Genomic DNA, 27,830 nt, shown 5'->3' on the forward strand with positions numbered 1-27,830 from the left:
TGGTCAGTGTGACGCGCTATCCATTCCCTTTGCTCTGTCAGGGCACCTAGATTATAGAAAGCTGATCGGATGGCCTCACGGTCCTCTCTACTTAGAGTGTTGCAACTTAGTCCCCTGGAATGCCATTTCTCAAATGAGGTCTTGTAGTTAGCAGATCTCCTTGCTGGTTTTAGTTTGTTTTTTTCACTTTCATAATTGTAACCAGCATTCCTCTTTTCTTTCACTAACTGATTTTTACTCTTCATTGTTGTTTGCTGCCGTAGAACTTCAAGAGCTCTCTCAACATCTACCTGAAATGATGCAGGAGACATTGAAGATGCTCTGCAGATTCCTGTGGAAGGCTAGCCTTTTCATTACTTCTTTCTGCCTCTATATATGATGACCTGTTCTTCATCATCTCTTTGTACTCCCTTGATGACCTGATCTTCATTACCTCTTTGTTCTCCCATGATGACCTGTTCTTCATCATCTCTTTGTACTCCCATGATGACCTGATCTTCATTACCTGTTTCTTCTTCCATGATGACCTGATCTTCATCATCTTCATTCATTTGTTCTCCCATGATGACCTGATCTGAAAAGGGTATCAATTGCATTAAAAAAATTATTCCTCACAATAGTGAGGGCTTAAAAAGTACTTTACTCATTTTTTTAATGTTCTCAGCAATCTGTAGAGGTATAATTTGCCTATTCTCCAAATTTCAATGAACCTTCTCTTTCAGTGTTCCCAGTGTGATAAGGGTTTCACACCAACCAAATCGAACGAGGCTGCTGGTGTGAGCTCTTTTCTTATCTCTGCACTGTCTCTCTCTCTCTCCACCCCACCCCTTCTCTCTCTATATCTCTCTCTCTCTCTCCTATACCCTCATTAATCTCCCTTCAATGCAGACTTCTTGGGATATAGTCAGAGATTTGCAACATCTGTCCAACTATCTGACAAAATTTTTATTTTATTTATACTTGTTATTTATACTGGCTTTTCAACCTCTATTTTCCTTTAAAAATTACAGGATGAAAATCCAACCATTCTGTTTTATGATATAAAATTCACTGCAAGGACTCCATTTCAAATAGGAGTGCATGTATTGCATTTATTCAATGTTGCTGATTGAATTTTTCATGAATGAATAAAATAATAGATTTAAATCGGAGGTATGAATTGTAATTTATTTTCACAACCTACAGCACTGTATAACACACACAACATTTATATATATATATATTTTATTGCAGTTCTTTGAAAGGCTCTTCAAAGTGGAATTGATTTTGTTTACTGGTAAAGGGGATATTTTCTCTTTTTTAAATTATAGTATTAGGAGCCAAGTTGTTTTAAAAAGGGTACCGGTAACCATTTTCTCCCAAGGTCTATTGTTACAGGCTCAAATTACAACAATCCTATAAAGGTTGTACACATTTGAGTAGGTCCTTTGTATATTTGAAAAACATCATGACAGAACATTGTTAGCATCTGTAATTAAGTTGCGTCAGCTGAAATCTAGTCACAAAATTGCTGTGTCCTCATCTTGGCAGCCTCCCTGAATACTTATTTCCACCCTTGCTCCGCTCACTTTGAGGATCCGTTTTATATGGATATCGAGAGAAAATTAACCACAAAATCGTATGACAGAAATATGAATTACTTTCTTTTCCAGGCTCCTCAGATTTGGAATATGGACAGGACAAGATACACTCACTTATAACAGCATGCAGTGGAGAGAAGTCCCATCCGTGTTTACATTCCAGTGTTGAGACCTTTACTGATGTGAACTTTGGTGAATATCCTTATCGATGTTCCTATTGTGATAAAGGATTTTATGAAAAGAATACGCTTACTAGCCACCTTAGAACACATACAGGAGAGAAACCCTTTAAGTGTTCCTATTGTGATAAAGGATTTTCTCAAAAGGGTAATCTTACTAGCCACCTTAGAACACATACAGGAGAGAAACCCTTTAAGTGTTCCCAGTGTGATAAGAGATTTCCTTATAAAAGTAATCTTATTAGTCATTTAAATTTACACAGAGGAGAAAAGCCTAATCAATGTCCCTATTGTAACAAAGGATTTAGTCAAAAGAATGAGCTGACTAGGCACCTTAGAACACATATAGCAGAGAAACCCTTTAAATGTTCCAATTGTGACAAGGTGTTTTCTTGCCAAGGTGAGCTTACTAATCATTCAAAAACTCACAGTGGAGAGAAACCCTTTAAATGTTCCTATTGTGATACAGGATTTTCTCAAAATCGTAGTCTTACTAGACACCTTAGAACACATACAGGAGAGAAACCCTTTCAGTGTTCCTATTGTGATACAGGATTTTCTCAAAAGGGTAATCTTACTAGCCACCTTAGAACACATACAGGTGAGAAACCCTTCAAGTGTTCCGAGTGTGATAAGAGATTTGCTCAAAAAAGAACTCTTATTAGTCATTTAGGAACACACAGTGGTGAAAAGCCTTATAAATGTTCCCTTTGTGATAAGGTTTTTTCTTTCAAAAGTAATCTTAATACCCATTTAAGAATGCACAGTGGAGAAAAGCCTTATTGATGTCCCTATTGTGACAAAGGATTTATTCAAAAGAATGAGTTGACTAGCCACCTTAGAACACATCCAGAAGAGAAACCCTTTAAGTGTTCCTAGTTTGAGAAGAGATTTCCTTATAAAAGTAATCTTATTAGTCATTTAAGAACACACAGTGGTGAAAAGCATATCCATGTTCTTATTGTGGTACATATTTTTCTCAACAAAGTAATCTAACCTGTCATACTAGAACACATACAGAAGAAATACTATTAAATGTGCTTATTGTAATGAGAGATTTTCTCATAAAAACGGTGTTACTAGCCACATAACACATACAGGAGAGAAATCCTTTAGGTGTTCCGAATGTAATGAAGAATTTTCTTATAACAGTCCAGCTTACAAGTCATCAACGAACACACAGAAACCCTATCACTGTTAAGATTGTATTAAGAGATTTTCTTGTAACAGTAATCTTACTACTCATCTGAGAATACATACTGGAGAAAAGCCATTAAAATGTTTACTTTGTAAAAAAAAAAAAGGGATTTTGTAAATATAGAGTATGATCTTGCCATATAAATGTCTCAAATGTAATATGGGACTCTGCTGCAAGTTCTCTGCTGTATAAGTGATTTTACTAGCTACCTTGAACACATACAGGAGAGAAAACCTTTAGGTGTTCTCAGGGTGATAAGGCTTTTTCTGAAAGAAGTACCGTTATTAGCCATTAAAGAACACACAAAGGGGAAAACCCTTATCCATGTTACCATTGTGACAATGGATTTCTAGCCAAAGCAATCTAGCGAAGCATGTATCGACACTTTCAGGAGAAAAGCCTTATCGATGTACCTGTTGTGATGAAGGATTTTCTCAAAAGACAGAGAGTTCTAGCCACCTTAGAACACATACAGGAAAGAAACCTTTGAAGTGCTCCAAATGTCATAAGGGATTGCCTCAAAATAATCATCTTACAGAGCATCTGAGAACAGACTTTGAAAGAAATAACTACCGGTAGTCCTTGTTCTTTTTGTAGTAAAGAATTCTCTCAACCAAGTAATCTTAGTGTTAACACATCATCAGAGCTCACACTGGAAAAACAATGTGAATACATGCATGTCTTCCTCGTGTGATAAGGGATTTTCTGAAAAAGAGAACCGTTATATTATTTTGATGAAGGGTTTTCTCAAGAAACTAAACTGGCAAAGCAACTGTAGAGATTTGCTAGAAAAAAGGCTTATAGAATTCGTAATTTGTATAGAAAAGTTCGGTTTCCATGGTTTCTTTGAGCTCTATAGTGCTTTGTCAATCATAGCTGGGGGAGGGGCATCCATAAGCTTAGCATGGATACTAGTAATGGCGGCTCACACTTACATGTTAACCTCTCTGAATTGCTGTATTCTGATAAGAGATTTTTGAAAGGAAAGATTTTCTAATCTGACAAAGCATCTAAGATTTCATAATGGCCTTAAAGTTTTTGAGGAGGCACGATAGCTCAGTCGGTAGAGCAGTGGTCTCGTAATCCGGTGACCCGGATTCGAAACCAAGGGGATGCGCTAGTGCCCTTTGGTAAGGCATTAATCCTCATTACCAGGTCCCTCGGAGAGGAAGCCGCTGGTCGTCTGGTTGCTAATTACTTAGCAGTCGGGTAAAATAACCACCACCATTCATAATTCATTCATAAAGAATCCACATTGGGCAGAACCACAAAGTGATGTTACCTTATGTAAATATGAACACACCGTACAGCAGTGGCGGATCCAGGGGGGGCCCGGGGGGCCCGCCCCCCCCCCCCCCCCTTGAGAAAAAAATCATGTAAAATCACGTGATTTTTTATCTTTTTTTGGGGTTGGCCCCCCCCCCCCCTGACGCTCAAGGGGGGGGGGTGCAAATTGAAATTTTTTTGAGGATCAAAAAAAAAAAAAAATGTGCTCACTACCCCCCCCCCCCCCCACTGAGCGACTTTTTGGCCGGCGCGTTTTTCAAATTTTCGGGAGCAAAAAAAAAAAAAAAAAAAAAAATTGTGCTCTGTACCCCCCCCCCCCCCCCCCCCCCCCCCCCCCACTGAGCGACTTTTCGGCCGGCGCGATTTTCAAATTTTCGGGAGCAAAAAAAAAAAAAAATTGGGCCCCCTCCCCTAAGAAATCCTGGATCCGCGTCTGCCGTACAGAAAGGCAATCTAATTATTAACACTGTAATTAATAAATTGTTTCTAGTCTAAAAGTCATTGGTGTGTAGGCAAGAAACCATTCAGATTTTGATGGACTGAACCTAAATTGATACATGTATCTGAACATTCATCAAAGAACATACACACACACACACACACACACACATTTAAATGGGTAAGAAAATCACAGTTCCCATTGTATTGTATTAGCCATGAAGAGCACATGCAGGGAAAAAGACTCAGTAATGTATCCATTGTAATAATGGTCTGGGCCCTGTCTTACAAAGAGTTGCGATTGATCCAAATCAATCGCAATTAAGTCTTAAAATTAAATCGCAAGTTTGCAGTCCCTTGTGTACAAAGTTGCAATTGATATAAATCACAAATAAGTTGTGATTAATATCAACTGTTTGTAAGACAGGCCCAGGACATGTGTAGTGGTCTGTAGAGGTGCTGTGGTCTATTGAATACTGACTGAATCACATGTTTCGCTGTTTAGGTCCTACTGCAGCACTAATGTCCTTTGGCAAAGATGTTAAATCTATACATTCGCCACTCTCCACCCAGATGTTAAATGGGTACCTGGTAGCATGCAAATGTGGCTGTTGTTGAAGTGGCATGTGTGCACTCATTTGTAAATAATAATACGTACCACTTATATAGCGCAGTTCCTGTCCTTAGACATATCAGTGCGCTTTACATAAATATTACATAATTATTACCCTAGCTTAACCTTCGGCAGCCGTTATCAGCGCACATGGCATTTCAAGAAATAATCCTACGAGGTACCCATTTACCTCACCTTGGTCGAGTGTGGCAAATGTAGATTAATGTCTTGCCAAATCGCCACAGGGGCCCTAACCGCGGACCTTGTGATCCACAGTCCGGTGACATATCCACTTGACGGAGACATTTCTTCAAAGGATGACTGAGAAATGTGTTAAAAATCAGCAAAAAGAGAAAGTGGACACTCTTTATTGTTCATATATACTAGCTATCAATAACAAAAATTAAAAAGATGAAATATGTATCAATTGAATAGATGTAAACTGATTTATTTTTGTATCCATGTGTAATGTACTATGTGTACATATTGTTTGTATTGCATATTCTATGCAGATGTCTTTCTAAGAATTTGATTTGTATGCCAAGAATTGTTATATATAGGCATGTTTTCATTGTAGAATCAAGACTATCATGTTCAACATCAATCTCATGCCTGTATATTGTATTTATCTGTGTACCCGGTGTTTGTTTTTTCTTACAATAAATTACAGCCTTTTATTTCTGTATGTCTTGGAATCTCTCTTCTGTCTTTATTTGTCAAATTTTCGTTTTTTTGTAATCTCATTATTTCACTTTACAACTGCAGGTACTCACCTCATATGTCTTCTTGAAGGGGAAGGCCACCCTTTTAAACTAAAAAGGCTCAACACTAACGGGTACCCGGGACACATGGGCACTTCAAATCTAAATCCAGATCCCCCCCCCCCCACCACAATTGAGTAATATAATTGAATCTTTGCGCAGCATAAAACGTACCTGTGTATTTTTATATGAAGTATCTTTGTCCTTTGGATCCATAGGTGACTCATATCTGAGTATATATAGGCATACAACAAGAGGCTGGTAATATAGAGAAAAGGGGAGAAAAATGAGGATGAGAGAGAGAGAATGTGGAGAAGGTACATATGGGAAAGAGATAGCACGGGAGAGAGAAGGATAGAGAAGACTGCGAGAGGTAGAGAGAATGATGAGAGGGCAGGCGCGGATCCAGGATTTCTTAGGGGGTGGGGCCCAAATTTGAAATCAATTTGAAATTTAGTGTGCTGAAATTTGAAAATCGTGCTGGCCAATATTTCGCTCCATGGCGGGGGGGGGGGGGGGGGGGGGGGGGGGGGGGAACGAGCACTAATTTGTATGTGTGTGTGTGTGTGTCTGCATCTGTCTGTCTGACTGTCTTTGTTCAATGCACTTTAATTCCTCACCCAGTAAGTTGGCGCAAGTGAAATAATTGGCAGTCTTGTAAAGATTGTCTGATGTTCAGTCATGCGTGAAGGGATTCAAATGAAAATGGTACCTAAATGTACTGGGAGGATAACTCTATCAAGACATATCATAAACCCCTGATTAAATAGTCATTGAAATTCAAACAATAAAAACTTTTAAAAAATGGGACATTTTTTTCTGACTCACCCTGTATAGTGCAAATGTGGCAAAATTAAAGTTGCGTACAACATACGTAAAATATTCTGTGGGAACACAGATTTCAATTCATAAATTACACCAGTATTTTTTGACAATAATATGCCAGGATTACTAATATGGTACTTCCAATTTAAATGTTCATCAATATGCAAGCCAAGAAATTTAAATGTAGATACTGCTTTCAATCTCAACACCATTGAACATTAAATTTCCAGGCATACTCGGGGAATTACTAAAGATTTAAAGACAACTTGTTTGCCTGAATCCACAAAGTCACATTAGTCAACTCAGAGTTTACAGTCTGCAAAAGAGTTTGTGGATTTCTGTGAGAAAAAAATACACTCGAGTCATCTACAAATAAAATGAATGATAACATCTTTGCGGAAAGTTGAAAATCATTAATATACACAATAAACAAAAGCGGGCATAGAAGGGATCCCTGTGTGACCCCACAAGTGACGTCCTGCAAATCCTGTAAACCAATCTAATGCTATTCCCCTTACACCATAATGGCACAGGTTATCTATTAAAACATGATTTACAGTAAACGCTTTAGAGTATATAGGCTAAGAAGACACCAACTATATGCATGCGTGCATCAAAGGCACCAATGGCGAATCCAGGGGGGGGGGGGCCAGGGGCCAGGGCCCCCCCCCCCTTGAGAAAAAAAAGCATGTAAAAACACGTGTATTTTTACCATGGGGGGGGGTGCAAATTTTTTAATTTTCGAGGACCAAAAAAAAAAAATGTGCTCACTACTCCCAACATTACAAACATATTCATTAAGTTTATTTACAATAACTTCTGGATCATCAACTGCATTCCCATCAATGTGTAATTTACTTACATCAGACGCTTTCTGCTTTGGCTTAAAAACATTCCTAATCACTTTCCATTTCCTTTTATTATCATTATGTGTCGCCTGAAATTGAGCAAAGTAATACTGCTACTTAGCAGCCATAGGATTGAAGTAAGAGTATTCCGATAAATAGTCATATTTCCTATGAGAAGACTGAGATTTACTAATCTTATACTTATAGTACAACTTATTTTTTCTTATATGATAAATTCTTGAATACATTCTTTTTGCTGTATGATAAAAATTTACCTTTATGTAAATGTAATAGTATATAGAAACCGTCGAACAACCTCTCTATATTGAGGTCAATAAAGAGGAAAAATAAGTTGTACTATTAGTAAATCTCAGTCTTGTCATAGGAAATATAGAATCCGGCTCCGAGCTATCAACATCATAATCACGTAATACTTCTCTCCAATCAGTTGATAACAACTCATCTCTCAATTTAGCAATACTGGTAGGATTACTTTTTCGAACATATCTATTACTAAGTATACAGATATTCCTACCAAAAGACTTATACTCGCATATACTGGAAAGTGGTCAGACAAACCTTTTTTTTTTTTCTTGCTCCTGCAAATGTGAAAATCACGCCGGCCGAAAATTCGCTCATTGACGGGGTGGGGGGGGGGGGGGGATGAGCATTAATTTTTTTTTGGGGGGGGGGGTGGGGGGCCAGGGGGCATGTGCCCCCCTCCCTAGATCCGCCACTGCCTATAATCGCAAAAATACACTTAATTTATCAGTTTGCTTGCATTCCTTACGAACATTAAATTGTAGAAAAAAAAGCTTGTTATCACGAGAATTGGGCCTACCCAGTTTTGAGAGAATATGGCTTTCTGTACAATAATTACAGTGACTCGTGACAGCGTCTTTGCCTTCACTATCTACACAGTGTAACAAACATTTTGCTCCTCCCATCAATAATGGGCCAACTATCTTTTCTCACGTGATTTACTTTTGACCAATCGAAGAGCAAGATTCTAGTATGTGGGATATAATTATCATCATTTGTATTCATAATTTACAGATAAAGGCAGCCTATATACTACGTTCAAAAGAAAAGGAAATATATACAACAAAAACGGTTGAGTATACTCAAAAATATGCAGTTTATAGGCATAGGAAGAACAGGATAAAACACGGAAAAAAGTGAGAGAAAAATTGGCAAGAAAAAGAAAAACAGTGGAAGAGGGAAATAGAGTGGAAATTAAAGATAAAACAAAAATTACACAAGCAGTAGAACACTGGAAAAAGAATTAAAAGGTAACAAAAATACATATATATATACATGTATAACAACTGACAGTATAACTTTCTCCTTAAATGTACTGTTTACAAAAGAAAAGCTATATATACACGAATTACAAAAGAATCTAATAACAATTTTAGACCAGAAGTAAATAACTGTATACTGGTTACATTCAATGAGGAGCGTGAGGAGGTATGTGAGCATGGATCTACTACGTATCATAAATCATATAAATAGAGAACTCTTTGTGTGGTCGGTGACCACATAAAGTTAAGTTGCGTTCTTTGTTGTTGTTGAACTTGAAGGTTTTTCCTTTCTTATAGAATTTGTAACGTCTGGAAAGTAGACTATGATGCGTTACACGGACGAGGACGTCTCTTTCTTCGTGAATTTCAGGACGTAGATCTATTTCCTTTAAAAAATAAACAAGAATGCCTGGAGAGAGCAGGTAAGTGCAAATGAAACGTACTGTATTCAGACTCAATGGCATCCAGAAGAGTTTTTATCAATATCTACTCCTGGAAAGGTAAAAGATTGAGCTACAAACACAGAATACCCCGCACATTTAGACTAACACAGCGAGCCCGTGTTATAGCATCAGCCGCGCCGGAGAAAGGACGCAGCGCTCCATACTGACTACGTACGTTCATGCGGCCGAAAACTGCCTTGCTAGAGCTAGGCCGAAAACTACCTCCGAAACAGTGTAGATCTACCGGTACATGAAAAAGAATATTGTCATGGCAATTCCTTTTTTTTTTTCTGAGATTCTTTTTTTTGTTTTAATAGTAATAGTATTTGCTTCATGATTTGAACAAGACATGTTAATAAATAGATTTTAAGAAGTAAAGAGTCCAGAAATAGGATTTAGTGGCTGAAAACTCCCTCCTTTACTAAAGCTTTACTCTCTAACTGTTAGAGTCTAGTCTAGATCTATATAGAGCGCCGTTCACTCGAAAATGCTAAATTTGCACGAGGTTGTGAAGGACCGAGTGTAAGAGGGCATAGGCGCCGGAAGTGGGGGCAGTTGCCCCCTCCCCCCAATTAACTCTGCCCCCTGGACCCCACCAAGGGCCCTAAGGCGGGCTCCTGGATGCTCATCGGACCGTAATAAAATACCTAAACCCCCTGAGCTTCCGGGGGGCTCTATCCCCCCCCCCCCCCCCCCCCGAACACGTCAATGGCCTTAAAGAGGGCCCCTGGATGCTCATCTAACCGTAATTAAATACCTAAAACTCATGAGCTTCCGGCGGCTCAGCCCCTTGAACCCCTGCCGAGGCTCATGCCCTGGACCCCACGCCAATTTACGCTCTACCTGATCGTTAATACTCCACTTTGAAAAACCTTCCGCGGGACCTTCACGTAACGTGTAAGACTGGTGGTGATGCAGATTTTTCGTCTGCCCCCTCCCCCCTTCCAAACGTTTTTACTCATTACATCACTGCCCCTGGAAAGTGAGCCCCCTGGAATTTCCCCCCCCCCCCCAATCCCAAACTGCCGGCGCGCCTGTAAGAGGGTACTTGTGCAGGTAGTTAGCTCAAGCGCATAGCCAGGATTTTATTTTAGGGGGGGGGGGCGGTAGTGAGCACGCAAAGCATGCATATCACTTACAGAGCGTGCTTCCTAGGGGGGTCTTTGCAGGGAGGGAGGGAGCTTTGACGTTTCATTAAATTATTAGAGAAAGAAGACGATTCGTTGGACCGTTCTCAACTCTTAAACCTTGTCTAAATGCAGTTTCTTTTGACATTTCATTAAATTATTAGAGAAAGAAGAAGATTCGTTGGACGGCCGTTCTCGACTCTTAATCCTTGTCTAAATTCAGTTTCTTTTGACGTTTCATTAAATTATTAGAGAAAGAAGACGAATCGTAGGACCGTTCTCTACTCTTAATCCTTGTTTGAATCAAGTTTTCCTTCCTCCGCGCATAGCGCCGAAGCTTTGACCTTTCATTAAATCATCGGAGAAAGAAGACGATTCGTTGTACTGTTCTCGACTCTTAATCCTTTTTTTTTTTCTTTTTTGGCCGGCATTTTTTTTTTTGGGGGGGGGGCAACTGCCCCCACCACCTCCCCCCTGGCTACGCGCCTGTATTAGCTAAATTTAGAGAACTCCGTGCATGCGCCTTTATTTACTATAATAATCGCCGTTATCCAATATCCACCAACTCTAGTGTCAGCAAGTTGCTGGTTGCCCGCTTAAGCAGAGAGCGTAATGGCAATACCAATACCAAATCGTACTAAACACACTAACATGTCACATAGCTTTAAACAGATGACGCACTTCACACATAACTGACGCATATAGCAAATCAACGGACATTTCAGTACAACTTGCAAGTTTGTTAGACCCTTAAATATGATGAAAATGAGAATTTTTCCAATTTAAGTAACTTAACGGTATGTAAAATAATGTGACTTTTTAAGGATGCTGAAAAAATCTGACAAAATCAAGGTTTGACTATCATGAGTTTGATGCAGTGTACACATTAAAAACTTTTTTGGTTTGCCCATCTGAAACTTACTTTACGATAATAATGGCTAGTGTAAGAGGGCGCTTAATTGTGCAGGTAGTTAGCTAAATTGAGAGAACTCTGTGCATGCGCCTTCGTTTACTATAATAATGACCATTATCCACCAAGTCTAGTGTCAGCAAGTTATGGCCTTCTGCACATGGAACCTGACAACCCTCTACCTTTATTTGGGCTTCTGCCTAGCTAACCTTAGTGGCTCTGTGCCTGGTAAACTTTTTGCAAGTCCAGTCAGTGGAACAATGAACTTACTATGGCATGTTGTGAAATAAGCCACTGCTCATTCACTCTGTACGTAGGGGTTCATTTCATGTGATGCCTATGGAGGATTCCACCTCCCCAAAGATTTTACACGCAAGTGTGTTTGTACACTCTCGATGACAATGATTTTTCATAAGAAGGCAAAACATATTAACAAGTATTGTCCCATATTGTTTCACAGATAACATGGCGATGAAGCAAGGAATCGATCGTTGGACGTCTCTCTCAAGTACAGATGGAGTAGGAGATGGAACTCTTCAGTCATCACATGAACATGATGAAGGTATGGAGTGTTTCAATGTGTTCTGCTGTGTTTGGTAATGTTTCTGATGAGTAATGACAATATAAGTTCAGTATATGCTCCCTCTCATCTATCTCAAAATATTTGCTCTGATTGTGATATCTTTTGTTTTTGTTTGTGTTGCTGTGAGAAGGAAATTTGCTTTCATTCAGTAAGTATAACATTACACATACAAATTATTATACAAACATATGAAGTATATAGAAATGATAAGTCTATAGTGATCAAGAATTTTAAAGATTTTTATTTTTACATGTACAGGAAACATCTGCATCAAGGAGGAAGGAGAAGTAGAAAAGGAGACGTGTCTTTCCATTCCAGGTTCAGATGGATTGATAGATGAGGGTCAGCTTGTTACTCAAGACGGTATGCTATAGGTTCTTAAACGAAAATCATACATTGATAGATGAGGGTCAGCTTGTTACTCAAGATGGTATGCTATAGGTTCTTGAAGGAAAATCAACAACATTGAGAAAACAACAATATAAGTGGATTGGTGAAGGTTAAAACAAAATCATACACAAAATAAGAAAGTTATGAGTGTTTAAAATGTGATATCACTAAAGTCTATGCAAATCTCAAACTCAGCAATTTGGTTAGTGTTACTGGATTGTGACACAGTCGCAGATAACTCTCCAGTTTGTACAAAAATACCATAAATTTCAGTTTTTCTCTAAAAAAAAATGGTGTATAACTTTTTTTGAAAGGTTCTCTAAAAATAAAAGACACTCCTGAGCCATAGATTTTGAAAAATCGATTGATCAGTTTGTGTGTTGAAACATACATGACATTTTTCAGCAGTTCGTCATAGTGACTTTACAGATTCAACCAATTTGAAGTGCCTAAACTTTCACCCGTCTGCTTCTGAGATATTTCTGCTTTCTTTTAGAGTAGTTTGCTATCATAGTTGAATATCCCTTAAAAGAAATATCATATGAATGTTTGTTGTGAATAGGGAGGATGCATCTTTGGGGCACACTCCTGCTTGCAAAGTCCAATCAAAAACTGAAAATATCTATATTATAGATCTAATTGCATACATCTAAAGATGTCTTTCAATGTTCTTTTCCCTCCGTTGCATGCAACAACATTCATTCTTGTGAGTTATGGGCATATCATATTTTATTTGGTTATACAATGCATTCTTCTTTTTGTAGCCAGTAATAGGTTAGGTAACCATATCAAATTTTACTTCTCAAATAATATGAAAATATCTTTACTTTGTTCTTAACAGGTCTGGTCTTCACCATCAAACAAGAAGTTGACACAGACATGTTTGAATCGCTCTCAAGTACAGAAGGACAAGACCCATCGACTGATCAAGGTATCATGAAGTTATGAAGAGAATTCTATATTACAATGGCGCTCTGGGTGGTCAACAACAAACAAAAAATAAAACAATGTAAAATTGGAACATGAAATTAGTATGTACTGATGCATGCAATGCATGAAGTCCAATGTGGCTGGGCTCTATACCGGTAGTTAGTTTGAGGGCTCTAGGGTTTATAGATGCACTCTGGTGCAATGTGATCCTCACTTTGAAGCATTTCAAGCAAATGTTGTACCTCAATCCCTCATATTATTGAATGAATTTGGGTGGGAATGAAGATTAGTCTGTTACTGAATTTGTGAAAGCCCCTTGCATGACTCCTTTAAAACCGTCAAGAGTACAAGTTCACCGACATCCCATTGAAATACTTGTAAGTATTCAACACAAGCATTTTAATGGGTTGTCTACAAACTTCTACTTATTACAGTTTTGTGAAACGTTGCCCTGTTTTCTGATTTGAATGAATTAGTAATTCAATGTCGTTGAAGGTCATGTTTTACATGTATTTAGTAAGAATTTTAGATTGAAGATGTGGACTCTGGAATATTTCAAAAAGATTGTATGCTAGGTTGATGATGACAATTTGTTTTAATTGCCCAGGGGCCAACATTGTTTTTATTACAACGAACTAAACTTCAATCTTTGACCAAACACTGTACCTAACCCTTGCCCTAAATCTTAACTCACCTGAAATTTAATTGCAACCCTAACCCTAATCCAGAACTTGGAGTAATTGATATCAGAGCATGTGCCGGACCACTCTATTTATTTACTGCCAGTAATTAACTTTGAATTAATTAATTAATATATTGTTTTGTCTGACAATCAAAACATTGAGAACTATAACTTTAAAAATATAACTATATAAAACTATAATAACAGGGTTGCCAACCATTACGTTTTAACCAGAATTATTCTGTTTTTTAATCAAAATTACGGTAGTACGTTTTTCTTTATAATTTTTTTTTTTTTTTTTTTACCAATTTTTTTTTTTTTGCCACATACCGCGCTAACCAAATGCCCTAAACTGTTGATCACTACTAAAATTAAAAAAATCAATAGAGATTCATGAAGAGTATGAATTTACAAATAGTAAACAAAAAACAAAAAGGCGAAATTGTTTTCAAAATCAAACGCCGATAATACCCCCCCAAACACAACTAAAACTACCTACTTGTAAATAACTAAATATGGAAATACCGTATTTACCGGGAAATATGGACGCACACCCAACTTTGACATTTCGTAGAAGAAAAAGAAAAACCAAACGGACCAAACAAAATCATCTTAATTTTCTTGTAGAATAGTATTTTTTCTACAAACTGATACCAAATTCATCAATATTACAGAAAAAACGAAGTTTACCTAAAAAGTGATCGTAATTTGGCAAATCTTCATCGATTTTGAAGCTAGTACCGTATCACAGCCAGATTTGGTATCCTATATATACCCCTACCACAATGTACTGCGAAATTGCCTGAAATGGGTACAAAGAAAATAGACTTGGTGCAGACTTCGTCTGGATGCGCAGTATCTCCGTAACGGTCCCTTCTTTTAGCGATGCAATGGCACGAACTTAGATCTAGATCTACTGGTAGATTTTGTTTGAAAAATAAGTTATGAAGTTTTTTTTTCGTCTTCATGTGCAAATAAAATTGTCGGTTAGATGTGTGGAGTTACTCTAGAATGTCCTGTACCATTGTACATTAACTGATATAGTCATTGTAGGCCCATATGTACAAATACGTGTTGTTTAGACCGCCAATTTTTGACTGTTGTTGCAGCATGAGGAATAGAAATTTCTGCATTGGAAGTGTGTCATACTTGGTTGTAAATTTTGTTTAAATGAAATCCTTTTTTTGCTTGAAATCCCTTTTTTTTGCCATCATGGTTCCTTTTTTTGATTGCACAAGGTTGGCAGCTCTACTATAACATGGTCATAATAGCATTAGGGTAAGATTTCATTTGGATGTTGGGGGGGGGGGCATTGGCTTGAAAAAGACTCAAATGTAAAGCATGATAACTATATTCAGAAGGAAGGGAACAATCTAATAGTTAAGTAACATTTTCTCTATGTTGTAGCTAAATACCTTGAACATCAAGTTGCACCACAATAATTGACATGGTCTGAAAGTAGATAAATTGATTAAAAATAGTTTAAAATTCTAAAATAATTAGCACATGCACAGCTATTAAAAAGAAATATGTTGAACATTTCTTCATGATTTCCCTTTCTTATAGAAATGGTCTATGCCACCATAAAGCAAGAAGATGAGAAAGAGACATTTGAACCTACTACAACTGGAGGTGAAGGAGGAGGAGAAACTGAGCAATCAATTCCTGAAGGTATGATCAACATTCTTTCATCTTTAAGGCAAATCACATCCTCTTTTGTTTGTGTTGCTGTGAGATTGAAATTTGCATTCATTCAGTAAGTATAACATTACACATAAAAATGACATACAAACATATGAAGAGTACCGGTAAAAAGTGCGCCTTATACACGGAAATTTATGGTAGACCTATTGCAAGTCTGAAAAACTTTAAAAACCATAAAAAGGAGTTGGACCTTATAGATGGTACCTCTAGTACACAAATTGTGCAAAAACAGGGAACGATAGTATAAGGCCTGTAGGTCATAAAACTGGAGGCTAATCCTGGTGATTGACAACACTTATTATTGGTAAACGCGCCCAAATGGTGTCCAATTCCCTAGTGAGAGCCCGCTACAATGCATCTTTAACAACCTTCATTCTCTCACCGTACACCACACATCAAATCATGAAGAAGAAAAAATAAGTAAGATTTATTCCAAACAAGTCAATCCACTAGCTCAGAATCAAGAATGTTTATTTGCACCAATACAACCTCTAAACAGATGCATATGGTAATACATAGATATTTAAAAACGCAATTTTCATATTCACTCTGTATCATAGAAATGATAAGTCTAGAGTGATCATGAAATTTAATGATTTTTATTTTTACATGAAACAGGAAACATCTGCATCAAGGAGGAAGGAGAAGTTGAGAAGGAGACGTGTCTTTCTATTCCAGGTTCAGATGGATTGAGATATGAGGGCCAGCTTGTAACTCAAGACGGTATGCTATAGGTCCTTGAAGGAAAAATCAGACTTTGATAGCAAATCAACAACATTTAGAAAGCAACATCGACAGAAAACAACAAAATAAGTGGATTGGTGAAAGTAAGAACAAGTCATACCAATAATTAGAAAGTTACAAGTGTTTAAAAATTAAAATATGATGTCACTAAGTCTATGCAAATCTCAAAATCGGCGATTTGGTTACTGGATTGTGACGTATTCGCAGAAAACTCCCCTTTTCGGTTTACAAAAATACATAAATTTCAGTATTTCTCTAAAAATGTATTTTGTATAACATAATATTAAAGGTTCTCTAAAAAGAAAAGACACTCCTGGGCCAAAGATTTTGAAAAATTATATTTTAGTCATTTTGTACATTGGAACAAATGGGAAAGTTGTCCAGCAGTTTGTCATAGTGACTTTACAGATTCAGCCAAATTGAAGTGCCCAAACTTTCACCCGTCTGCTTCTGAGATATTTCTGCTTTCTTTTAGAATAGTTTGCTATCGGAGTTGAATATCTCATAAAAGGAAAATCAAACGTTAAATTGATTGAGCCAACCAGAAAATATGAATGTTTGTTGTGAATAGGGAGGATGCATCTTTGGGGCACACTCCTGCTTGCAAAGTCCAATCAAAAACTGAAAATATCCTATTATAGAACTAACTTAATACATCTGTAGATGTCCTTTAATGTTCTTTTCCCTCTGTTTCATACAATGACATTCATTCTTGTGAGTTATTGGCATACTATTTTTTATTTGGTTATAACATTCGTTCTTGTCTTTGTATCCAATAATAGGTAACCAGATCCAATTTTACTTCTCAGATAATATGAAAATATCTTTTTACTTTGTTCATAACAGGTATGGTCTTCACCATCAAACAAGAAGTTGACACAGACATGTTTGAATCCCACTCAAGTACAGAAGGACAAGACCCATCGAATGAACAAGGTATCATGAAGTTATGAAGAGAATTCTATTGTAGAATGACACTCGGGGTGGTCAACAACAAACAAAAAATAAACCAAAATGTAAAATTGGAACGTGAAAGGAGTATGTACTGATGTATGCAATTCATGAACTCCAATGTGGATGGGCTCTAAGGTTAGCTTGAGTGCTATAGGGTTTATAGATGCACTCTGGTGCAATGTGATCCTTTTTTCGAAGCATTTTAAACACATTTTGTACCTCATATTATTGAATGATTTTCGGTGATAATGAACATTAATCTGTTTCTGAATTTGTTAAAGCCCCTTGTGGACCCGACAAGGAAGTCAATTAGTTAAAGGACTCACCCAAAGTATCAAAAGTGTTTTTAATAGATCCAAATTTATATCATTGTGAAGGGGAAGCCTTACTGATCAAATATAACAACTTCCCTCTTCAAAAGATGTTTGAGGCCAGCAGTAATCATCTCTCAAAAATGTTAATTTTGAGATCCATCTTTTCTACCTTCAGCTGTCCTCCGTAGAGTGTCCAGATTTGTGAAGTCACATGCGAGACACGGCTAGCCACGCCATGAAGCTTGCTGCTACACACGCGTGCGTATCATAATGCATTGTAAATACACACGAGTCACGCAGCTTTTTTGTAAATTTTCGAAGCAGAATCTTGAGATAAAAATTGCGGCTCTAGGCGAGGAAATCAAGCTATTAAACGGCATGATTTAAAAGTCGTTATCTTTGTTACCTGTTTCGTTTCAATTTTCTTTTCATTTTGGGGGTATTTTTCCTGAAAATAAAGACATTAGTATACACTTTCGCACAAGTTTCACGGAAAACCGCTGCTCAATACAAGTGCATACCGGTGGTGAGGAGCGGGCGACTCAAGTCATGCCCGTTATTTGAACATTTTTTGAAGACTTATATGATTTTTGGTGTTTAATAGTAAGGTATCTTCACTCCAGAGTTAAGGGTCCAAAGTATGGTCACAGTTGTGAACAAGTGCTGTAAGTTGTAGAGAAGGCAACGAAACGTGCAACATCAGCTCCCCGGAGCAACCCCGGCACTGAGCTGCACAGGCCCCGCTATGGCTGGAGTTGTTAAACACGCATATATAGTCTGAACTTATTCTTAACAACGTTTATAGCCTATAATTCCTTCATACAGAGTAAATAATCCCGCAAATGTTTTCTATAATGTTTGCGGGATGACACACTCCTGAATGAATTGTCAAATGATGCGAAAGAGTGACAAATAATGAAGAGCAAATAGCCTTTAGATATCCTACATGAACGAGTGCTAGTCTATAGCTAGCTGGCTGCAGGGGCTGTGTGTTTGTCTAGGATGTGACTTCACGATTCAGATCTATGCTCGTGGTTTGGCTTACGATCAGGGGTCAGAGAAGGGTCTTGAAAAATTGCATTTTACGTCTTTCCATGATATCTATATGATTTTTCAGCAAATTATTCATGTTTTTCAAGAGAAAATCTTTCCATCCATATATACCGGTAATTTGCCCATGATTATCAGTTGTAGTGAATTTCATTGGGTGTCTCCCTTAACCCTGACATTTTTTGCAGTAATTTTTTAATGCAAAAGAATCTTGCTCTGAAAATGTATAAATTTTTTCTTTCGAGTCTTGCGCATCTTTTGAAATCATTTTTTGAAATTTGGACCTACCGTTACCTAAAGTCACCTGACCTTTTGTCTTTGCATGTCAGCCCGATAGTCACTCATTTTCGTGATTTGTGTACAAAACATATGTAAATCTCATTTTTCCAAATAAGAGATCAAGCATTGATTATTTGGTCTTGTTTATAGTTAAGGTGGTTAATTTGGGGTTCAAAATAGTTGAATTATAGTTAGAAATGAAATAAAACAACAAAAACAATAATATACCATACCGGTAAGTTAAAAAAAGACAGATATACATAAGAAATTATCAAAACAATAGATAACATAAGGAATAACCTGGCTCTTCTAATTGTTGTTGTTGACGTTATTATCCCAAATGGTCTAAAGAATATAGGTAGTGAAAAGTAATGTTTTAATATGAAGAATATATGATTTATGGGTACAAATGTGAATTTTATTACATTATTAAATATGCAAATGAGTGAAGTTTTCAATTATTTTTATAATTGTGATTACCGTAGTAATCTATACACTTCACTTGACATGCATGTAAATTTTTCGCGGCGTTCAGTCCTTTCACGCCCGAGATCATTGGGTTGGGGGGGGGGGGGCCTTAGAAGGCCTGACCGGTAAATATCTTGAACATCAAGTTGCACAACAAGAGTCAACATGGTCTGAAAAATAGATAAAGTGATTTAAAAAATTTAAAAATACAATATTTATTAAGCAAATAATAAACATAAGTTTCTTTATGCGCTGTACAAGCATGAATGACTAGAAATATAATCACATAAAAGGAATTAACACAGAGAATACAACTACTATTAATAGTAGTTTGAAATCCTCAAATAATTAGCATATGCACAGCTATTAAAAAGAAAAATGAGGAAGATTTCTTCTTGATTTCCCTCATCTATAGAAACGGTCTGTGCCACCATAAAGCAAGAAGATGAGGGAGAGATATTTGAACCTATTACAACTCAAGGTGAAGGAGGAGGAGAAACTGGGCAATCAATTCCTGAAGGTAAGACTAACATTCTTTCATCTTCAAGGCAAATCAAATCTGTAAAGGGGAAGTCCGTCCTTATATTTAAGTGGTTTTAATAAAAGTAGAAAATGAGATAAACAAATTAATGAAAGTTTGAGCAAAATCCGATTAAAAATAGGAAAGTTATGATTTTTGAAAGTTAACATCAATGAAACACAAATTTGCAATACTATGATGTATCTTCCAATCATCTCTTCAATTTACTCTACAGAAAATTCATGAACTTTCATTTTCTTAGTTCTTGATGTCAGTATAGATTCGTTTCATACAGTGCCTGTATAGAAACATATTTTTAATAATTATATTACCTGGTAAGGGTGAATGTATGATTGATGAATTTTCTATTGAAAGTATGTATTATTGAAGTTTTATAGTACAGGGCAAATGGGAAGAAAGCTCACAAGTTACATCACAGTGTTGCAAATTTGTGTTGATTGCACCTTCAATAATTCATAACTTTCTTATTGTATTCCCCGTCAGTATACCAGTGGATAATTTGGATTCAGTAGCGTCGCGCAGCCTCTGACGCTGTCATATTCTTGTGTGTCGTCTTACTGCCACATTCCTCGACAGATTTCTTTCAAATTGTGTATAAAGGTGTATCTTGGTATAATTTACAAGCCTAGTGTTTCGTCTTTTATAGGGTCAAAGGTCATATTTTGGTAGATGTCTTGTGTGCACTCGCAGGTCATATTTCATGAAGGATATTCTTTTAAATTTTGTATGGAAATGCAACTTGGTACAATCTACACATCTACTTTTTGGCGCGATCCTGCCCTCATTGTTCCGTCTTGTATAGGGTCAAAGGTCATATGTCTCTTATGCGCTCTAACAGATGAGCTTAACAAGTTTGAAAAACAAATGTTTAAAAAAATATTTAAAAATCTATGAAACAAATTCAGAAGTTTACATATTAAAATATGAGATGTATGCAGGACTGCACACCAACAGGAATACACTTGTATTTTGATGTCATGGGCCCTTTAAGTCACCCATTGCTTTTGGAATGAGCTAGCAGATGCATGATGGCTTTAGACCCAAATATGCTGCTGCACCCCAAATTTTACACTAGAAGATTTTGACAATACTCTTTGAAAAGCCTGCTGCTCAGCCTTTTATGGCAGCACAGTAATCATGTACGAGTAAAATATCATTAGAAATAGTCAAAGTTACACAGGTTATATCCTGCCAATCAATCAAAAGCTACCAAAGTTGGGTATACTTTTTAGATAAACACTGTATTGGAAGACCTATCTGTACCTCAGAAAAAGACTGCAGGCGTCTCTCCGGTGAAAAGGAGGGTGATTTAGGCATTAAAATGCCTTTAAAAAGGCAAACTATAATATTAATTAGGGAAAAAAAGATGTTTATCCGAAAAATAATATGCACTTGATAATCCCAGTACATTTCTGACAATATGTCATTCCTAATGTAAAATCCTTAGTTGTAGGACAAATCGAACATGCCCACAAAGACGTCAAATGCGTCATCAAGGCCACATGACCGTATTACCTTTTGCATTAAGGCCGCAGCGCGGTATAGGCCGCATCCCCGATTTCGACATTTCGTAGACAAAAAAACCCGGAATGGTCCAGTAACCCAAACGGAGTTGCACTGAAATAATATTGATTTTTAAGAAGGCTATTAAAAGGCTACTACATGTACAAGTAAAACATCTTGTGTGACCTACTGATCTTTTTTTTTTTTATCCTGCTGTGGTCTAGACATGCCACGTGCCCCAACCTCCAGACAGGATTCAAGTCAGTTACAATAGGGACTTTTAGATTCGCACGAAGACAATGGGGATTGCTACGATTGACGTCCTTTGAATGCACTGCCTTGAATGGACAGCACACGTATCAGTTCACGCAAATCTAAAAGTCCCTAATAAGTCCCAGGTCAACATACATTATCTTCCCTTAGTCTAGACCACTCCCTAAGATAGAGCAAAAGGCTAGGCAGTCACATGGATGTCCCTATCAGAGGTTCCATCCCACATGCTCTACTATGATTGGTCCATTTGTCTGTCAATTAAAAACAAGCACTTGCTATGCGCGCAACTGAGATTTGCATGCATTGGAAGCTGGTAGCGATAACAAACTAAACAAAAGCCCTATTGAACATTTGAACCTTTGAACCCTGGTCAGAGAAATCGCGGTGTAATGTTACACTCAGCTGGGCAACAGATGTCTGTCTTGCATTTATCAATCTTTCATCTGTGTTTTGTTTTTTATGCAATGGGGGAATCGAAAATGAGCGAAAGTCAACAGGGACAGAGATAAAGATATGTGAATGAATTTTTGGGGAGGGATCAAGAGACAAAATGAAAGAAAAGAAAACATGCAAAAAAACTGCATTAAATATTTGAGGTGGAAAATAAGTCCAAAAACTATTCGGAAAATAAATAAGTAGAATAGGGAAAATAAGGGAGAGATGGAAGGAAGAATGATAATGAAGATTACTCCTTTTTCCTTCTCATCTCTTAAGACTATCAACATAACACCCACTTATCCTTTGTTTTCTTCTTCTAATCAGGGCGTACACTGTTTGTAAAAGAAATTTAAAGAATCAAGGGAAAGAGACAGTGGAATAATAAGAGAGAGGATGGACCCCAATAATTATCTTCAGCCTGAGATAATGAATTAGCTTATGTATTGTTTGCTAATTCACCCGCTTGTCAAGAAGTAATTTGGCGATGAAATTACTCTTTGAATCTCTGCAGACTTTATCCCAGCTCAGCCTCCACCTCCACTTTCACATACACATGTGAATTTGCCCCCCATTATCAGGTCAACAAACTTCATAATTTATGAATCATCTGTTCTACTGTGCCAGCAGCCACTGAACTTTAATTTATGCTGCGTCACTTTCTGATTGGTCATCAGTAGAGTCATCAGTAGAGTTAGTCACATCACTACTGACAAACACAGACAAGGCATACATGAACACACAGCACATACACAAATGTGCAGTGTATAATATGCGTGTGCCTTGCATGCAAAGCTGTTTTCATTGTTTTGACTTGCGATTCTCTTATTCTAGTGGCGCATAGGTCGCACCCAGACTTTTTGATATTTTTTCTTCCAAAAGTACTGTGGCCTTTACGCCCGCAAATACGGTAATTGACTAAGTCAATTTTCCAGAGCAGTTCCAAAGAAACTATTAAATTTACACCCCCCAAATCGAACTAGACTGCTGGTGTACACTCTTTCCTTATCTCTGCGCTGTCTCTCCCTCTCTCTCCACCCCTCCCCTTCTCTCTCTGTCATATTGCCTTGTTAATCTCCCTTCAAATCAGAAATCTTGCAAATGCCCAAGAAGGAATTTTTAAAATCAAAAGTGGCTTGGGTAGAGATTTGCAACCTCAATCAAACTGTTTGAAATATTCGACTTTATCTATACTCTGTATTTTTTTAATGAAATTTGAGTTTTGAAAAATCAGATATTCTTTTTTACAATATAAAATTCACTGCATGGACTCCATTACCAATGGGAGTGTATATTTGAATTTCAAGTTGTTATAATGCTTTATTCAATGTGGCTGATAGAATTTTCATGAATGAATACAATATTACATTTAAATTGAAGGTGTAATAGATTGTAATTTATTTTCACAACCTACAGCACTGTATACATGCAAGATGTATACAGTGTATATTTTTTGAATTTTTATTGCAGTTCATTGAAAGGTTCTTCAAAGTGGAGCTGATTTTGTTAATAGGGGAATTTTCTCTAATTTTTAATTGTTTTTAAATGGGTAACCATTTTCTCCAAAAGTCTATTTTTACAGGCTCAAATTAAAACAATGCTATTAAGCGGGACTGCACTACTTGTAGCTACTTGCGCCCTCTATAGAGCAAACAATGCCTAAGCGGTGCCCTTTGGTCCCCCATGATCGTCTTTTTCTTATGTTAATTGAGAGCTGATTTGATGGGATAACCACCTGTCAGTGACCTTGCAGGGAGGTCTAATCTCTTCTGGCCAAACTAGTGTAGACAGGCTTTAAAGGTAATACAAAGTTTTGGGACATTTTGAAAATTGGGGTGGATAGTGATTCTTTACAATTTTGATATATTTGGATGCTCCTGTGGATGTATTATGAGCACTAGAAAATTTAGCCCCTAAAACACTTCTGCTTTCGAGAAAAATTAAATATAAATTTACCGGTGCTCCCGGTAAATTTTTATAAATTTCAAATAGCCCCTACGGCCGTACAATGGTAGCTGCGACCATGAAAATCTCAGAATATGTAGTTGTGATATATAATTTCCAAACGGGAATAATAAAAATGGTCGATATTAGTCCAGAAACATTGTTTTATAGCTTAATTAATATCTTGGCCTTGAGATGGAGCTATACAACATAAAAAGTATATTATTTACAATCGTATAACTTTAGACTCTATTTCAACCGCGACCGCGAACACTTACTATTGTAGGATCGCATATGCTTCCAATATGTTTATTTGAACCAAAATCATCAAGACCCCATACCAAAACTTTGTAATACCTTTAAGGTTGTAAACATTTGAGTAGGTCCTTCGTGTATTTGAAAAACTTGATGACAAAGCATTTTTGCCATCTGTGAGTTGTTTCGGGTAAAAAATCTGATCACATAATTACTGTGTCCTCATCTTTGCAGCCTCCCTGAATACTTGCTTGTACACTTGCTCTGCTCGTTGTAAGCATCCTTTCAACATGGCTACTAAGAGAAAATTAACCACATAATCATACGGCAGAAACATGACTTTAATACCAGTACTTTCTTTTCCTCCCCAGATTTGGACAATGGACAGGACAAGATACACTCACCTATAACAGCATGCAGTGGAGAGAAGTCCCATCCATGTTTACATTGCAGTAAGACATTGACTGATGAGAAATGTGGAGAAAAGCCTTATCCATTTTCCTATTGTGATAAGGGTTTTTCTTGCCAAAGTAATCTAGCAAAGCATCTATGGACATATATCGGTGAAAATCTTTATCAGTGTCCCTGTTGTGATACAAGATTTTCTGAAAGGAATAAGCTTACAAGCCACCTTAGAACAGTACATGCAGGAGAGAAATTCTATAAGTGTTCCCAGTGCGATCAAAGATTTCATCACAGTGGTCACCTGAACCGTCATTTCAGAACACACAGTGGAGAAAAGCTTTATCAGTGTCCCAATTGTGAAAGAAGATTTTCTGAAGAGACTAAGCTTACTAGGCACCTTAGAACACATACAGGAGAGAAATCCTTTAAGTGTTCCCAGTGTAATAAGGGTTTTTCTCATAAAAGTACTTTTATTAGGCACCTTAGATCACATACAGGAGAGAAACCCTTTAAGTGTGTACAATGTGATAAGGGTTTTTCTCATAAAGGTTCTCTTATTCTTCATTTAAGAATACACAGTGGTGAAAAGCCTTATCAGTGTCCCAATTGTGAAAAAAGATATTCTGAAAAGACTAAGCTTACTAACCACCTTAGAACACATACAGGAGAGACACCCTATAGGTGTTCCTATTGTGATAAAGGATTTTCTGAAAAGTCTATACTTACTAGCCATCTTAGAACACATACAGGAGAGAAACCCTTCAAGTGTTCCCGGTGTGACAAGGTTTTTCTCAAAGAGGTACTCTTATGAATCATTTAAGAACACACAGTGGTGAAAAGCCTTATAAATGTTCCCATTGTGATAAGTCGTTTTCTAGCAATAGTTATCTTAGAACCCATTCAAGAACGCACAGTGGAGAAAAGCCTTATTAGTGTTCCTATTGTGATAAAGGATTTCATAAAAAGTGTGAGCTTACTAGCCACCTTAGAACACATACAGGAGAGAAACCTTTTAAGTGTTCCTGGTGTGATAAGGATTTTTCTCATAAAGGTACTCTTATAATTCATTTTTTGATTGATTGATACATTTTATTTCAAATTCCATAAAAAACACAATAAACAGGTTATAAATATTTACAATGTACATATAAAATCAACTTTGTCATCAACTCAATCATCATTATGTCATGTTAATATTATGATGTAAGTATTTTACTTTGATGATGTATCAATCATACGATTTGTTTATTATCATGATTATGTTGTAATTAGTTTGTTATTTTGGGAAGAGACGATGACGAGATTTGAATGGATTAATAATTTGTAGAATAAAATTTTCAGGATCTTGCAATCCTTCTTGTCGAAGGAAAGTCGAATCAGCTCTGAATCCTAGTGATGTCCAAACAATCATGCAACATTCTACAATTTGAAGCTGATTTTGCATTTACTGTAAATAGAAGATTTTTTTTGTTTAAATTTCCATATACGATGTAAATGTGATTTATTAGAAAACCGGATCACAGTGGAGTCGTTCATTCATTGTGTGTGAGCCGTTGACTGTTGGCCAGGGTTACAAGATCCTGAAAATTCTTGTGAGAATGTCCTGATCTGTATGGATTTCTTGGAAAATGCTCATATTTATATTTTTCAACCAAATTCATGTAAGTGGTATTTATTTTCATGAGTACTTCATATGTACAACCATTGGAGTAAAGCTGAACCTTGTTATTATACAAAATTCTTTGTGATTAAGAAAATTTGCCTTGTAATTATTTTGAAACTTACATTTTATCAGGGATAAAAATAAAAATGAAACGTAGCGAAAAAATAAACAGTATCACACAGACTAATAGGAGTTACTCAAGGTTACGCTTAAATTTCATAGTGGATGAAAATAAAAATAAATCTTATTTCATCTTTTTTTCCCTTACACTTCAAGTCAGTTCAATTCAGTAATGGTTTGATTTAATAATATATTGCATTTAAGATCAAGTGACAACTTATATTTACTTAAAAATATATGTGTACATTGAATGAGAAAATTTGTTAAAAATCAGCAATGAATTATGTTTGTAGCCATGTGTAATGTACTACGTGTACATATTGTTTGTATTGCACATTCTCAGGTGCATGCATATGTCTTTCCAAGAATCGGATTTGTATGCCAAGAATTGTTTTATAGGGTGTTTTCACTGTAGAATCAAGACATCATGTTCATCATCAAACTCATGCATGTAGATTGTATTTATCCATGTAACAGATGTGTTTGTTTTTTCATACAATAAATTACAGCCTTTTCCGATTCTGTACGTCTTGGAATCTCCCTTCTAGCTGTCTTTATTTTGCAAACCTTTGTACCAGTGGCCCGCCCCCCCCCCCCCCCCTGGGAAAAAAAGGGGGGGAAAGAAGGAAAAAAAAAAAAGAGGGAAAAAAAAGGGGGGGAAAAGAGAGAGAGAGAGAGAAAGAAGGGAAAGAGGAGAGAAAGGGGAAGAAAGAAGAAAAGAAAAGAAGGAAGGAGAACGGGGGGGGGGGGGGGGGGGGCTCGCCTCCCAGGCTGTTGCCTCCCCCCCTTCCCAATCAAAAAAATAAGAGAGAAGGAAGGAAATGGAAAGAAAAGAGGAGATAAAGGGAAGGAAATTGGGGAAGAAGAAAAGAAAAGAAGGGGGATTAGTTGCAATTTTCCCGCCAAGAAGTTGTGGGTGGGGGTGGGGCAAAAGGCCCTTGCTTCCCCCCGCCCCCGCTAAAAAAAAGAGAGAAGGAAAAGGACAAAAGGAGAGGGGGTATCATTTGCGGTTAATCCTGCCAACAACGTGTGTAAAAGAGTGGGGGCCGAAAGGACCTTGCTACCCCCCCCCCCCCCCCC

General features: G+C 37.1%; 1 protein-coding gene and 1 pseudogene across 1 annotated transcript; both read left to right on the plus strand.

The window, feature by feature from the left end:
- Nucleotides 1-1,624: 1,624 nt before the first annotated feature.
- On the plus strand, nucleotides 1,625-3,672 carry LOC115921594 (annotated as a pseudogene).
- A 5,641-nt stretch (nucleotides 3,673-9,313) lies between these two features.
- Nucleotides 9,314-27,276, plus strand: LOC752837 (zinc finger protein 391). Its single transcript, XM_030979880.1, has 9 exons — nucleotides 9,314-9,455; nucleotides 11,974-12,075; nucleotides 12,355-12,459; nucleotides 13,328-13,417; nucleotides 15,665-15,769; nucleotides 16,421-16,525; nucleotides 17,393-17,482; nucleotides 20,027-20,131; nucleotides 24,934-27,276. The coding sequence occupies exons 2-9, from the start codon at nucleotides 11,979-11,981 to the stop codon at nucleotides 25,776-25,778; spliced, it is 1,542 nt and encodes a 513-aa protein (XP_030835740.1). The 5' UTR covers nucleotides 9,314-9,455; nucleotides 11,974-11,978; the 3' UTR covers nucleotides 25,779-27,276.
- Nucleotides 27,277-27,830: the final 554 nt, after the last annotated feature.

Source organism: Strongylocentrotus purpuratus, unplaced genomic scaffold (assembly GCF_000002235.5).
Source record: "Strongylocentrotus purpuratus isolate Spur 01 unplaced genomic scaffold, Spur_5.0 spur5_scaffold_10, whole genome shotgun sequence".
In the NCBI taxonomy this organism is placed as follows: Eukaryota; Metazoa; Echinodermata; class Echinoidea; order Camarodonta; family Strongylocentrotidae; genus Strongylocentrotus; species Strongylocentrotus purpuratus.